The sequence below is a fragment of the Vulpes lagopus genome, chromosome 7 (assembly GCF_018345385.1).
Source record: "Vulpes lagopus strain Blue_001 chromosome 7, ASM1834538v1, whole genome shotgun sequence".
In the NCBI taxonomy this organism is placed as follows: domain Eukaryota; kingdom Metazoa; phylum Chordata; class Mammalia; order Carnivora; family Canidae; genus Vulpes; species Vulpes lagopus.
The window spans coordinates 11,341,574-11,354,114 of NC_054830.1; the positions used below are offsets into that span (position 1 = coordinate 11,341,574).

The 12,541-nt window shown below is 46.5% G+C and overlaps 1 protein-coding gene across 2 annotated transcripts in view; it reads right to left on the reverse strand.

Moving 5' to 3' along the window:
- The window catches only part of AKAP8L (A-kinase anchoring protein 8 like), a 27,969-nt gene extending 18,144 nt beyond the window's left edge, over window positions 1-9,825 (reverse strand). For both annotated transcript variants that reach the window (XM_041763539.1, XM_041763538.1), the window contains exons 1-2: window positions 9,710-9,825; window positions 4,340-4,414 (exon numbers count right to left, since the gene is read on the reverse strand). In XM_041763539.1, the coding sequence (XP_041619473.1) occupies window positions 4,340-4,414; window positions 9,710-9,722 (88 nt within the window). In that variant the 5' untranslated portion in view covers window positions 9,723-9,825. The remainder of the gene's footprint in view (window positions 1-4,339; window positions 4,415-9,709) is intronic.
- Window positions 9,826-12,541: the final 2,716 nt, after the last annotated feature.

Sequence of the window (12,541 nt, forward strand, 5' to 3'; positions counted from 1 at the left end):
CAGAACTCTCCCAGTTCTAATCTCCAGTGAGATTCCAGAGTTGTCTCTTATTCTGTATTGTCTCTACCCCGCAGACACACAGGACCTGCTCATCCCAGGGCAGAGATCAAAGCTCAGTGAGAAGGCGGCATGATGAACGGCAGAGTCCAGCCACAGAAGAGCAGGAGTGTATAAACTTGAAAAGATGGACAATAGGGCCAGGCTGAGGTCCTACACTTGGTTCCTCCTCGATCTAGCACATGAACAGAATGAGGAGGTGGAAACTTCAATGACCATTACATTTCATGCACCAGAGAGCTCACAGAGCAAAACTCCTCTTGGTTGGGAAATCAAAGCAGAGGCTTCTCATTGGTTCATTTATTCGGCAATTGTCATCCTGAGCACACAAAAGCAGAGGCTGGTGGTACTGGGCAATTCTCAAGCCTGGAGCACCATCTATTAGAGACGCTTCTAACTAGAAAGCGGCAAAGGACAGCCAGCAGCAGCAGCCACGTAAGGGAGGAGAGGCAAAGGAGTTCTGACAGGTGAGAAGAGAGGCTGGCAGAGACCAGGGAATACTACACACACAGCCCTGGCAGCTAACAAGAGCCTGGTCACATGGATGTCTGCACCAGGACAGTGGGCACTAGCTATTCAAAAGGAAACAGGACAGGGAAGCAAAGGCAGAGCTGCTGGGCTGTGCTCATGAGGCCTATATACAGTCCTCCAGGGCTTTAGCTGCCAAAAATCTGCCAGAACAGAGCAAGGAGGCACAAAGAAAGAAGCAGGAATGGGTGCTAAACTCTATAAACACAAGGACAGGCAAGGGGACAGGTAGGTGATGGTCTTGAAACAGGACTTGGAAAGCACTCTCTATGTGCTGGCTGCTATGTCCAGAAGAACCCAGACTCCTGGAAGAGTTTCCCAGCCAGGTCCCTTCAAGGGGAAATTTTTGTCTACACTATGAGGCCTGGGGAGTCCCAAGATGGGCCCCTTCCAACAGAACAACAGAGCTCACTTTCACCTTCAGAGGGGGATGAGACTAGTGTTGACATAGGAATTTTAGGGACATATATATATATTTTTAAATAGATTCTATTTATTTGTTAACGGGGGGGGGGGGGCGGGGGCAGGGGGAAGAGAGAGAGAGAGAGAGGCAGAGGGAGGAGCAGGCTCCATGCAGGGAGCCTGACACGGGACTAGATCCCAGGTCTCCAGGATCAGGCCCTGGGCTGAAGGCGGCACTAAGCTGCTGAGCCACCCGGGCTGCCCGGGACATATTTTTTTCTAATAAGAGAAAGACAACAGAAGAAGAGAAAAGTAGATGGTCACAGCAAACAAAAGGTATAGAACAAAAATATAAAACAATGTAAACATCCAACTTCAAGGAAATTATAATCTACCTTCTCAGTGACATACTTCATAAAGGCATCAAAAAATAATCCATTAAGCCTCTGTAGTACAAGGAAATGCTTCTAGCCGTAGGCAAATAAATCAGGATACACAATTCTATCTACCTTTAATTATTCAACTACTTAAACCAGGAATGCTGACAAAAGTATTAAAATGGTGGGATCACAGTTGACTGTTTCCCAAAATGTTATTTAAATGTTGTTATATTGGGGGAAAAAGTTGTTATATTGCTCTTATAATTTAAGCCAGAAGGAAATATAAAAAATATAAAATTGTCTTTACTCTTTCAGATTACCACCTACATAAAAAACAACAACAACAAAAAAACCCCCACAACTCTACGAGTTACAAGAATAATCTAAGCTTAGCAAGGTTTATTAGTAGATATCTATATCTATATCTATATCTATATATATATAGATAGATAGATAGATAGATATATGGAAAATCGGGATCCCTGGGTGGCGCAGCAGTTTGGCGCCTGCCTTTGGCCCAGGGCACGATCCTGGAGACCCGGGATCGAATCCCACATCGGGCTCCCGGTGCATGGAGCCTGCTTCTCCCTCTGCCTGTGTCTCTGCCTCTCTCTCTCTCTCTCTGTGACTATCATAAGTAAATAAAACTTAAAAAAAAAAAAAAAAACCTAAAAAAAAAAAAATCAACCCAGGGGATGCCTGGGTGGTTCAGCGGTTGAGCCCATCTGCCTTTGGCTCAGGGCGTGATCCTGGAGTACCAGGATCAAGTCCCACATCGGGCTCCCTGCATGGAGCCTACTTTTCCCTCTATGTCTCTGCCTCTCTCTTTCTGGGTCTCTCATGAATAAATAAACAAAAGCTTAAAAAAAAAAAAAAAAACCCCGGGATGCCTGGGTGGCTCAGTTGGTTGAGAACTGTGATCATGATCCCAGGGGCCTGGGATCGAGTCCCACATCTGGCTTCCTGCTCAGTGGGGAGACTGATTCTCCCCCTCCTTCCCACTTGTGCTCTCTCTATCCCTGTCTCTGTCTTTCTCAAATAAATAAAACCTTTTAAAAAACTTAAAAATAGGGGATCCCTGGGTGGCTCAGCAGTTTAGTGCCTGCCTTCGGCCCAGGGTGTGATCCTGGAGTCCCGGGATCAAGTCCTGCATCAGGCTCCCTGCATGGAGCTTGCTTCTCCCTCTGCCTGTGTCTCTGCCTCTCTCTCTCTCTCTCTCTCTCTGTCTCTCATGAATAAATAAAATCTTTTTTTAAAAATTAAAAAATAAAAATAAATTGAATGACATTGTATTGATGGATCAGAAAACTTAATATCGTTAGTATGTTAATTCTTCCAAACAAATCTATAGATTCAAGGCCATTGGACTCAAAATCTCAGCAGGAATTCTTACAGAAATTGACAAACTGATTCTAAAAATTTATATGCCAAAAAAAGCGGAACTAAAATATCCAAGTCAATTCTGGAAAAAGAATAAAGCTGGAGAACTTCAATTAACTGACTTCATGACTCATTATGTAGTAATCAAGATGGGCTGGTACTGGAGGACATTCAGATACACAGGTGACCAGAATTAGAGTCCAAAATCAGACCGCCCCATATACAGTTCAAACTGATTTTCAACCAAGCTGAAAAAAGAACATTGACCTATACTGCACACTCTATAGAGATACTAACTCAAAATGGATCACAGAACAGATGTAAAACATAAAACTAGGAGGCACCTGAAAGAAAACTCAGAAGACAATCTTGGTGACCTGGAGTCAGGCAAAAATTTCTTAGATGTGACCCCCAAATTACCATATACTAAAAAGAAAAAAAAGATTGATAAATAAGACGTCTTCAAAATGAAGAACTTGTGTTCTTTGAAAGATACTACTGATGAGAATAGACAAGCTACAGGCTGTGAGAAAAATTTGCAAATGGCACATCTGCTAAAATGTTCCTACCCAGACTATGTAAACCAGAGGGAAAAGAATACAAAAAAGCTGTGTAATCTGGGACTACAGTTTGGTTAGAAGGGATGAGGCAGACAGGGCAGGATAGGGAAGCCATACACACCAAGTTTCTACTTGTTTAGGAAGTATCGGATACCTTCTTACTATATTTCAGAACATTTTAAGTCTCCTTCTCCCCCTGGGACTAGTTGCAAATACTTCAGGAAGCTTACAACCATTTATTCAACGACTCCTGAGATAATGCCATGGTGTAGGCTCAGTCTCTCCCCAGACCCTAGTAGTACAACAAATTCTCCATCTGAGCAAGCAAAGTGTTATCCTTATTAATTCCAAAGAGGGCTCTTCATGAGGTCACAGACTACATGGTCACAGATCACAGAAAGACTAGCATTTATTGGCAGGCGGTTAGAGGTTGCCAGAACATACCAAGAAAACATCTATGGATTCTGTCGAGTGGCTACTTCTGAGTTAAAGATTTAATGCATCTGACCGTGACTGAAAAATCAATTGGACATTTCCCCTCTATCCTGTGTGAGAAGCCCACTGGCTTGAGATGGACTGATGGTCTCTAAAAACCCTGCTAGACCCAGGGAGGTAGCCTCTCTTACTTACAGGTCCCACACAGTAGAAGCTAAATTGATGGCTTGGTTTCTGCTCAGACCAATCCTCTGGACTTTGATTGGCCACTCTCCTTCCCAGGCCCTCAAGGGGATTTTCTGAGGCCAGACCTTTGTCACAGACCATATGCACTTCCAACAAGATGTTCCAGGATCAAAGGAATCAATCATTTACAGTTCCAAGAACTCCAGCTTGCTCAGTAAGCAGACATCTTTCCCATTACTGCCTCCAAGGGAAGTACTAGCCATTCCACTGGTCCACCACACCGCTGTCTTTAAGATTGCATTTGGACCAGCAGACAGTGAGAGCAAAGTCAAAGGCAACTAAGATACCAGCTTGCTCTGCCACTAGAAGGCAGAGTATTCACCCTCTGGTTCCCCGGGGGCCCACACTTACCATAATCACAGGTGGGCTGAGCGCTCGTGTCTGAGTAGGTCGACTGCAAAGTGGTTTCAGATCCCTGGACAAAGCCTAAATATATGCACAGTGTGGTTAATTTCCCAAAACAAGCCACATGGAGATGACCTAAGACTGCCCTTCAGTGTAAACTGGCTGGCAGTCCCTCCCCTCAATGGAAAGCCTCCAAGAACTACAGCTTCTCAACACTTTAATTATACCTCCAGAACATATTAGCCAATTAAAAGACAGGCTATATTTAACTTGCCACATTAGAAGACCTGGATAAAAATGTTCATACATTTTAAATCAATATTCAGTTTCAATAAATGAGTACCCAAATTATTCAGTTAAATGAGGAAAATACTTATATCAAATGACAGAAAGGTGAGTGGCCTCCAATTCAAACAAGGATGGAGGTTGGTTCTGAACAATGTTAAGGCAAATAATACCCCTTCCCTTCCCCCAAATCTGAAACTGAAACTGCTTTGTATTTTTTAGTTTTCTCACAAAAACCGTGTACATTACGATTACCTCTCGAAAGCAATTACTTGGGGGTGAGCAGGTTTTCACCGAACAAATATTATACATAGTATGCATATTATTTCCTATTTTCTCAATTCTCAAAACTATTTCTCAATTTAAAATGAATTGGTACCAAGTAAGGAAAACTTGAACCTCTATCAGAAACTTTTGCTCTTAAATGATGAATCCTGACACTATATATTTTTTTGTTATAATAATTTTATTTTTTATTGGTGTTCAATTTACCAACATACAGAATAACACCCAGTGCTTATCCCGTCAAGTACATTCTCCTTAAAAGTGCATTTACAGGGCAGCCGGGTGGCTCAGTGGTTTAGCACTGCCTTCAGCCCAGGGTGTGATCCTGGAGTCGGGGAATTGAGTCCCTAGTCAGGCTCCCTGTGTGGAGCTTGCTTCTCCCTCTCCCTCTCTGTGTCTCTCATGAATAAATAAATAAAAAACCTTAAAAAAATAAAATTACATTTACAAATATTTTAAATGATTTACCCTTAGCACTGAAACTACATACCGTAAGAGGCAATTATTTGCTTATTCTCATCAGATTCAATTCATGACCTAAAAATTAAAGCCAGTGCCTTTAATGCTTTTTTTCAACAAAAGTATACACCAAGTGCCTCTCCTGGGGTAGGCATTCACATGTTGACAGTCTCTCTAGCTCCTCTCTTAGGACCACAGCAACAAAGATGACCATAACAGCAGCCAACACTGAACAGGTGTTTCCCCTGCAGGGTGCTAAGAGCTTTATCTGCATTATTTTACTTCATCCTCAACACAGCCAACAAAGGGGACAGGGCCAAGATCCCTTACCCTGTAATTCCCAAGTCCAAAAAGGTCTGAAAACCAAGTGTTCTCCTCATATGTGGTGCCAACACTCATTGTGGGGCAAAAGTAACCTGTGAGGACAATTAGGATTTTTCTTACCCAACATGGTATAGAAATAATGCATTTAATTAAATAATGCATTTAATTACTGCCCTAGACCCCAGTGGGGGTGTTGTGGAATGCCCTCTCAAGCTAGAATTCCAAAATATACCCAGCTCCAAGGGTTTCAAGTAAAGAACAGCAGAGGCACACTGTCTTTACTTCCCAGAGGAGGGATCAGAGACTGAGGCACTGGGGAAGGAGGAAGATAAAAGTACCCACACTAACCTTTTTTACCTTCCTTAATTAAAGAGGGTACATTATAATGGACTCCCTAAGGGACCCAGGACCTTCCCAAGAGGTCCGCATCCGAAATACTGAATGCATGCTTTGGATGATTCACTTTGGGGAGGCCCAACAGTGTAAAAATCTGTACCCTACACCTACCTTCTCCACTGTTTGCTCAACTAGCTTCCGGAAACCTGTTTGTTCAGTAACACAGCCACCAGCAAAATGGCTCCAGCCTTTAGGTAACCTGGCTTATACACGTTTGCGGCTGCAGCTGGAACCACCACACCCTGCCAGGAATACTAACTGGAACACAACAGAAGAGCTACAGAGCAAGAGATCTAGGTCTATTGAGGGGGGCCCTCATTCTTCCCTGAGAAAAAAGAAAGACAATCCACTAAACCTTCAGAGATCAATGGCAACCTCTGCTCTAGTTCTGTCCTTTCCATGTTAACATTTTGTTCCACAATACTGTCTGTCTCTAGAACAGGAAGTTATGCTTCAATTGTGAATAAATTCTTGTCTGGTTCATGAATCCTTCTCTTTTTGGTTTGATTTACCAGCCTGATCAGCTCTGGGTGAAAAAATAAAATAAGTGTTTGCCCCTATAATTACACCATGGATTTATGATAATTACACATCATGATCCCTCCTTCCCTCTTGGTCTGTGAAAGACTGTGACATCTTTTCACTCAAAAATACAGAAAACTTCTCCATTTTCTTCTTTTTTTTTTTTTTGAAAGGGAATCCTTTGAAGAAATGGCTAAAATGACTAAAAACTAGAGGACAACTGGAATGAGGTTAGGTTGACTCCAACCTCTACCATTTGGTGGTAACCAGCCTCCAAGATGGCTTCTACTCATTCTTGCCTCCTGAAATTGCTGTCCCTTCCCAAACTAACAGAGGTAGCAGTGTAACCAATAAGATTGCAGAAATAACTCCGTAGGACTTTTAAGGCTTCTGCCTTGCTCTCTATTAGATCATCCACTCTGGGGACAACCAGCCACCATGCTGTAAGGACCTGCAAGCCCACATGGTTAGGAACCCAAAGCTACTAGCATCAACCTGCCAGCCATGTGACTTAATAAGAGTCATCTTGGAGATGGATCCTTTAAGCCTCCATCAAGCCTTCAGATAACTACAGTCCCAACTGACATCCAAAATGTAACCGCACGAGACATCCCAAGCCAAACCATTAAGCTAAACTACTTACACATTACCTACACACACACACAAAACTGTGAAATCAATGTTCTTATAAAAGGTTTGGTAGCATCTGAGGGCCTGATTTTAGATTTTTCTGTCCTGTTTTTCTATTGCTCCCATCCTTCCCCGTGGTGTCAGAGATGGAGTCCCCTTCCCCGAGTACACATAAAGTGACTGGGTTCAAAAGCTGGACAAGTTATTGAAAAAATTACTTATTTTAATCACCTCCCATGCTTAATAATAATGGTAACATTTGCTTCAAGGCCTCCAGAACTCCTTTTTTTTAATTTTTCTTTTTTTCTTTTTTTCAGAACTCCTTCTTAAAGGCAAATTGTTTGAAATGTGACTTAAGGGACGCCTGGTGGCTCAGTTAGTTAAATGTCAGCCTTCAGCTCAGGTCATGATCCCAGGGTCCTGAGACAGAGCCCTGCATTGGGCTCCCTGCTCTGCGGGGAGCTTGCTTCTCCCTCTCCCTCTGCTTCTGCTCCCCTTGCTTGTGCTTTCTCTCTGTCAAATAAATCTTAAAACAAACAAACAAACAAACCCAACAACATACAAAGCAAACAGTGAAACGTGACTTAAATTTTTTTTTTCTTTAGTGGTCTGCTTCTTAAAAGGGAAAGACAATATAAAGCTGCTGTGGTTTTTAGTTGGTTAAGATCAAGGAAAAAGTAATCATTACCTCATTATCATGGCTCCCTCAGCAAACCAAGAATTAAAGCCTACAGGTCTGGAGTTGAAATTCAGACCTGGCCACTAACTCAGTCTCCTTGTCCATAAATATAAATTCTCCATTATTAAGCTACTCTATAGCACCCAACCATTCACCTTCTGTTGTTGTTTTTTTTTTTTCTCGCCAGAAGTTCTGCTCCTGAAACCAAAGAACTATCTTCCAGTGCTCACTAAGACTTGGTGAAAAGGGTTACATCTCAATTCCAGAGATGTCAGCGACTACCCTAGTGACTTTCCTCCTGAACCAGAAAGCTACAGAAAGACTGGGGCAAGGTTGTCCAACTTTGGTACTACTGATATTCTGGGCTGGATAATTTATTTGTGGTGGGGGCTGCCCTGTGCATTAGAGGATGTTTAGCAGTATTTCTGGCCTCTATGCACTGGATGATGGTAGCAACTCCACTCCCAGAGGTGACAATCAGAAACATCTCCAAACGTTGCCAAATGTACTGGGGGGCGGAGGTGGAGGGAAGAATCACCCTTGGTTGAGAACCACCGGCCTAAGGGATGGCTCCTTGAAAAACTAGGATTCTTGCCAAGCTCCTCACCTGGGGGCCAGAGGAGGGAGGCCTGGCATCACTTCCCTGCTGAGGCCAACATAAAGCAGCCTAAGGAACAGCCCCAAAGGCTCCAGTTCCATTGTCAGACCCCAACATTCCAAGCAGAATGTAGGTAACCCGGCAACCATACCTGCTCAAGCCTAATTCTCCCGTCAAATGGGGAGGCCTCGTCTATGGCCCCGGGCTGAGAAGCTTCCTGTGTTACTGCCAAGGCAGACGCAGGCGTGCTTTCAAATTCCCCCACAAGCGTCCAAGCATAGCCCAGGCCCCCCTCTTTGATCTCATCACCCACCTTCCCCTTTGCTCAAATCCCACTGGCCTCGCTAGCTGATCTAACCAGACGGTTTCTGCTCCTGGGCCTGTATGTCGATGGCCTCGCGGGTTAGATATCCTTACCCCCTTCATCCCACTCAGGTCTCTGACTCAAACGTCACCTTTATACGTGGACCCCACTCACCCCCACCCCACCACTGCCCCTGAGCAAGCCCCTCGGCGTCAGATCGCCGGGGAATACATCCTACGTTCATTGGTTTCCCTGCTAAGGTCCGCCCCTAAGCTGCTAGAGGATTTCCTGTCCCTGTCTCCGTGCCTGTTCAGCACCTGACACCATGACTGCGACAGATGGTGAATGAATTAATGGGGAGGCCGGTCATTCCTCGCAGGGCTCACGCTCGGCCCCTCGGATCCCCCGCTCCTCGCCCGGCGCCTCTCCCGGCCTAGGGCAGACAAAGGGGCCGGGGGGCGGGCAGCCACGCATTCCGCAGGGAAACTGCGCGGGGGAGGCTGCGGCAATGGCGACGGCGGCCCAGCCCTCTGACCCCTGTGTCGGGCTGAGGCCTGAACAACGGCGACCCGGGGCGTCTAGGTCCGAGGCCGGGCCAAGCGGGGAGGCGATGCGCGCAGAGAACGCAGGTGCGCAGGCGGGGCCCTCGGACACAGGCGCCAGAGGGCAGGACCTCGGGCAGCCGCGGGCCGGGACGCGAGGCCAGGAGCGCAGAGAACTGAGGCGCCAAGGCGTGAGCCGGGGGAACCAGAGGCGACGGGCCCGCGGCGCCATTTTGTGACCGCAGAGAGGGCAGCGTCCAGGCCCCGGGGGAGGTGAGGGCGAGCCCGCTGTGGCTCTGGCGCGTCCCTGTCCTTCCCCCGCCGAAGCCCAACCCCTACCCTGCGGGCCCACCTGTGTAGCTCATGGTGGCAGCGAACACTGCACCCGAGGAGTCAGGCAGCTGTCCGACACGTCCGACGCCGGGGTAGCGGCGACAGTCCCCGGGGCCCCTTCTAACACAGCCGAGCCCCACCCCCCGCCCCCATTGGCTCGCGTCGGACTCTGGCCTTACTCCTATTGGAGGAGAGCGCTGTCTATCCCAGCCCGTTGTCAGGCTAGCGACGGATGGCGCTGCCGATCTCGTGAGGGCCCCGCCCCCCGTCATCCCAAGCCCGCGGTGATTGGCTGAAAGAAGCAGGCCGGGAGAGAGAATCTTGCAGATTTCGAAGAGGCGGAGCCGTGTGCTACGGGAAGACCCGAGGCCCAAGCGCGACCGGGCCGGGGGGAGCGCCGGTGCCCTGGAGGACCGCCAGAGGGAGTCGGAACTACCGCCCGAGGCACTGTTCCAGTCTCCGCAGCGCTACGGACCTGCCGTGCAAACCCAGCTCGTTTCTTAACTTCCCTGGCCCTCAGCTCCTAAACGAGCACGGTGCGGCCTCGCTGGAATGAAAATTACAACTAAGTGTCACGCAAGATGCTGGGCTCCAATCCAGTTCAAACGTATGAGACAATGTATATAAAGAAACAGGTCCAAGGTGGGGTCGCGGGGTGGGGTGGTTCTAAATAAATGTTACATTTTGTGGTTAATTGTTGCATTATGATAATGGATTTATTTGTATAGCATGTTTATATTGTATACGTAATATTTGTACTGTTTATCATCTCAGATGCTCCCCTCATTCCTGCAAGGTCCTTTTTAAAAGAATTTCCCATTTAAAAGATAAAACTGAAGTTTGGAATTCATGACTTGCCCGAGGTCCCTGGCACAAGTGTTAAAGCTCGAACTCCCTTCTATAGCCCTCTGGGTTTGTTCCTGTAGCAGTGCAGTCTGGCGCCAGCCCTGTGTCCTCAGCATCCTCACTGGATGTGTGGCATCCACTTTCAGAGACCTCTCAGAACTTCTGAGAGATGACCTGACAGAGCAGCAGATACTGAAAATGGTACTTAACAGCTGTTTGTACATATGCTTTTTGTTTTACAAGTTCGTTTTAAAGTATGAGCAGTGTTGCTGATGTCTTGATATGAACGAAGTGTCAATCTCTTTAGGTATAATGATGTATTTAAAAGTCCCTATCCTTCAGAGAAAGTCTGAAATATTAAGAGATTGATTCACATAATTATAAGGATGTGATTCACCATAATTCAGATGAGGAAAAGGAAGGAGGTATTAAAAAAAAAAAGGAAGGGGGGTATTGAGTTATAGTTGAAGAGATTGGTCTTGAGTTGGTAACTGATAGATGAGGGTTCGTTTTCTATCCTATTTTTGTATGGTTGGGATTTTCCATAAAATCTTATTAAATGGCATATGCAGAGTTTGCTGCCACATGGGACAAGGCTTATGATGTGTTAAGAAACTCCAAATACGAAGCATACAAAACTGATTAATATGCACTCCAGCTTTAAGGCTCACTGCAGTGTTACCCTCAGATGCCTGCCTGTTCTCCAAATTAAAGCTGAGCCCCCTGGACACCTCTTATAGACCCTACAGCTTCCTTCATGGCACATACCACAGCCATCATTTTACCTTCATTGGGTGATTTTATTAACATCCTATGCTCTGCTTCTGAAACGGAACGGCCTGAGAAGAGAAGAAGCATGCTCAAAATTTTAGGAAAAGATCCCTCTGTGCTAAGAACCTTAGGCTACCCTTTTGAGGACCTGCACAGCTATCACTGCATGTGTTCATGGGAAGGAACTTCCCATGTTATTTTATAAGGTCTTGTGCCATTTGAATTTTTTGTAATCCAGCTTCCATCATTTTTATATTTTTAAAGCTGATAAAAAGCTGAAAGGGGAAGTGCCTTTGGGTCAGCTCTCATCCCCAGAGATGCCCTTCTCTGCTTTCAGAGTCTTAGACTTGCCCACTCCCAGTGTGGGATGGACAGAAGTGCTTGAGTCTTTCTCCTACCAGGTGAGATGTGTGCCCTGACCTCCTCTCAGGACCAGAAAAGCCAAGAGTGTAGGCCAACGCTACTCTTGTGGGCATATTACCACAGCTTGTTAGCCTGTCCCTCCCAGACAGAGGCACAATGGGGGTCCTGGGGCAATAGCATTCAGGGTAAAGGAGGCCTCTGCTGTCTACACCCCAAGAGGTTATTCCCACTTTCCAGCCCTTGGCCACTGAAGTGAAGATGATGAGCTGAAAAACCACATGCAATAAACAAGAAGGAGCAGCCAACAAAATCTCTTAAAATCTCAGAAATGTTCAATAAACATTTGCAGAGCGAGAAAATAAATAACATCATGGAGCCAGCAGCTCCCTTTTCCCCTCGTGTGATTCGGGTTCAGGGTGCCTGTGTCTCCAGACAAGTCATAGGTCTTGAAGGCAGGCTGGCCCCAGCTCTCCAAAGGCTGCCAGCAACTGTGCACTTCTCCCTCCCCACGCAGGTCCCCCACACCCTCCCTGGACAGCTTCTGCCCTTGGAGAGCCCTTCCGGCTTCATCACTTCATCCTGGCCCCCTTCCTAGACCAGCTGCCCAGAGTCTTGGTTCCTCTCCTCTGCTTACAGGAGCCGCTTCACCAGCCAGCCAACCAGCCAGAGCCCCCCACCAACCGTGCCATTGAAAGCCAACAGCTGGGAACTTGGGCTCATCCCCAGCTGGGTCTGGTGAGCTTGGCGGCCAACAGGAAAACCCAGGGCCTCCGGGGGCTCTGGGAGGAGGCGGCTCGATTCCAGCCCCGGCTGCCAGACGATGCCAGCCTGTCCACTCGACAGAAAAACACACGCTGGCCGCCTGCCCCGG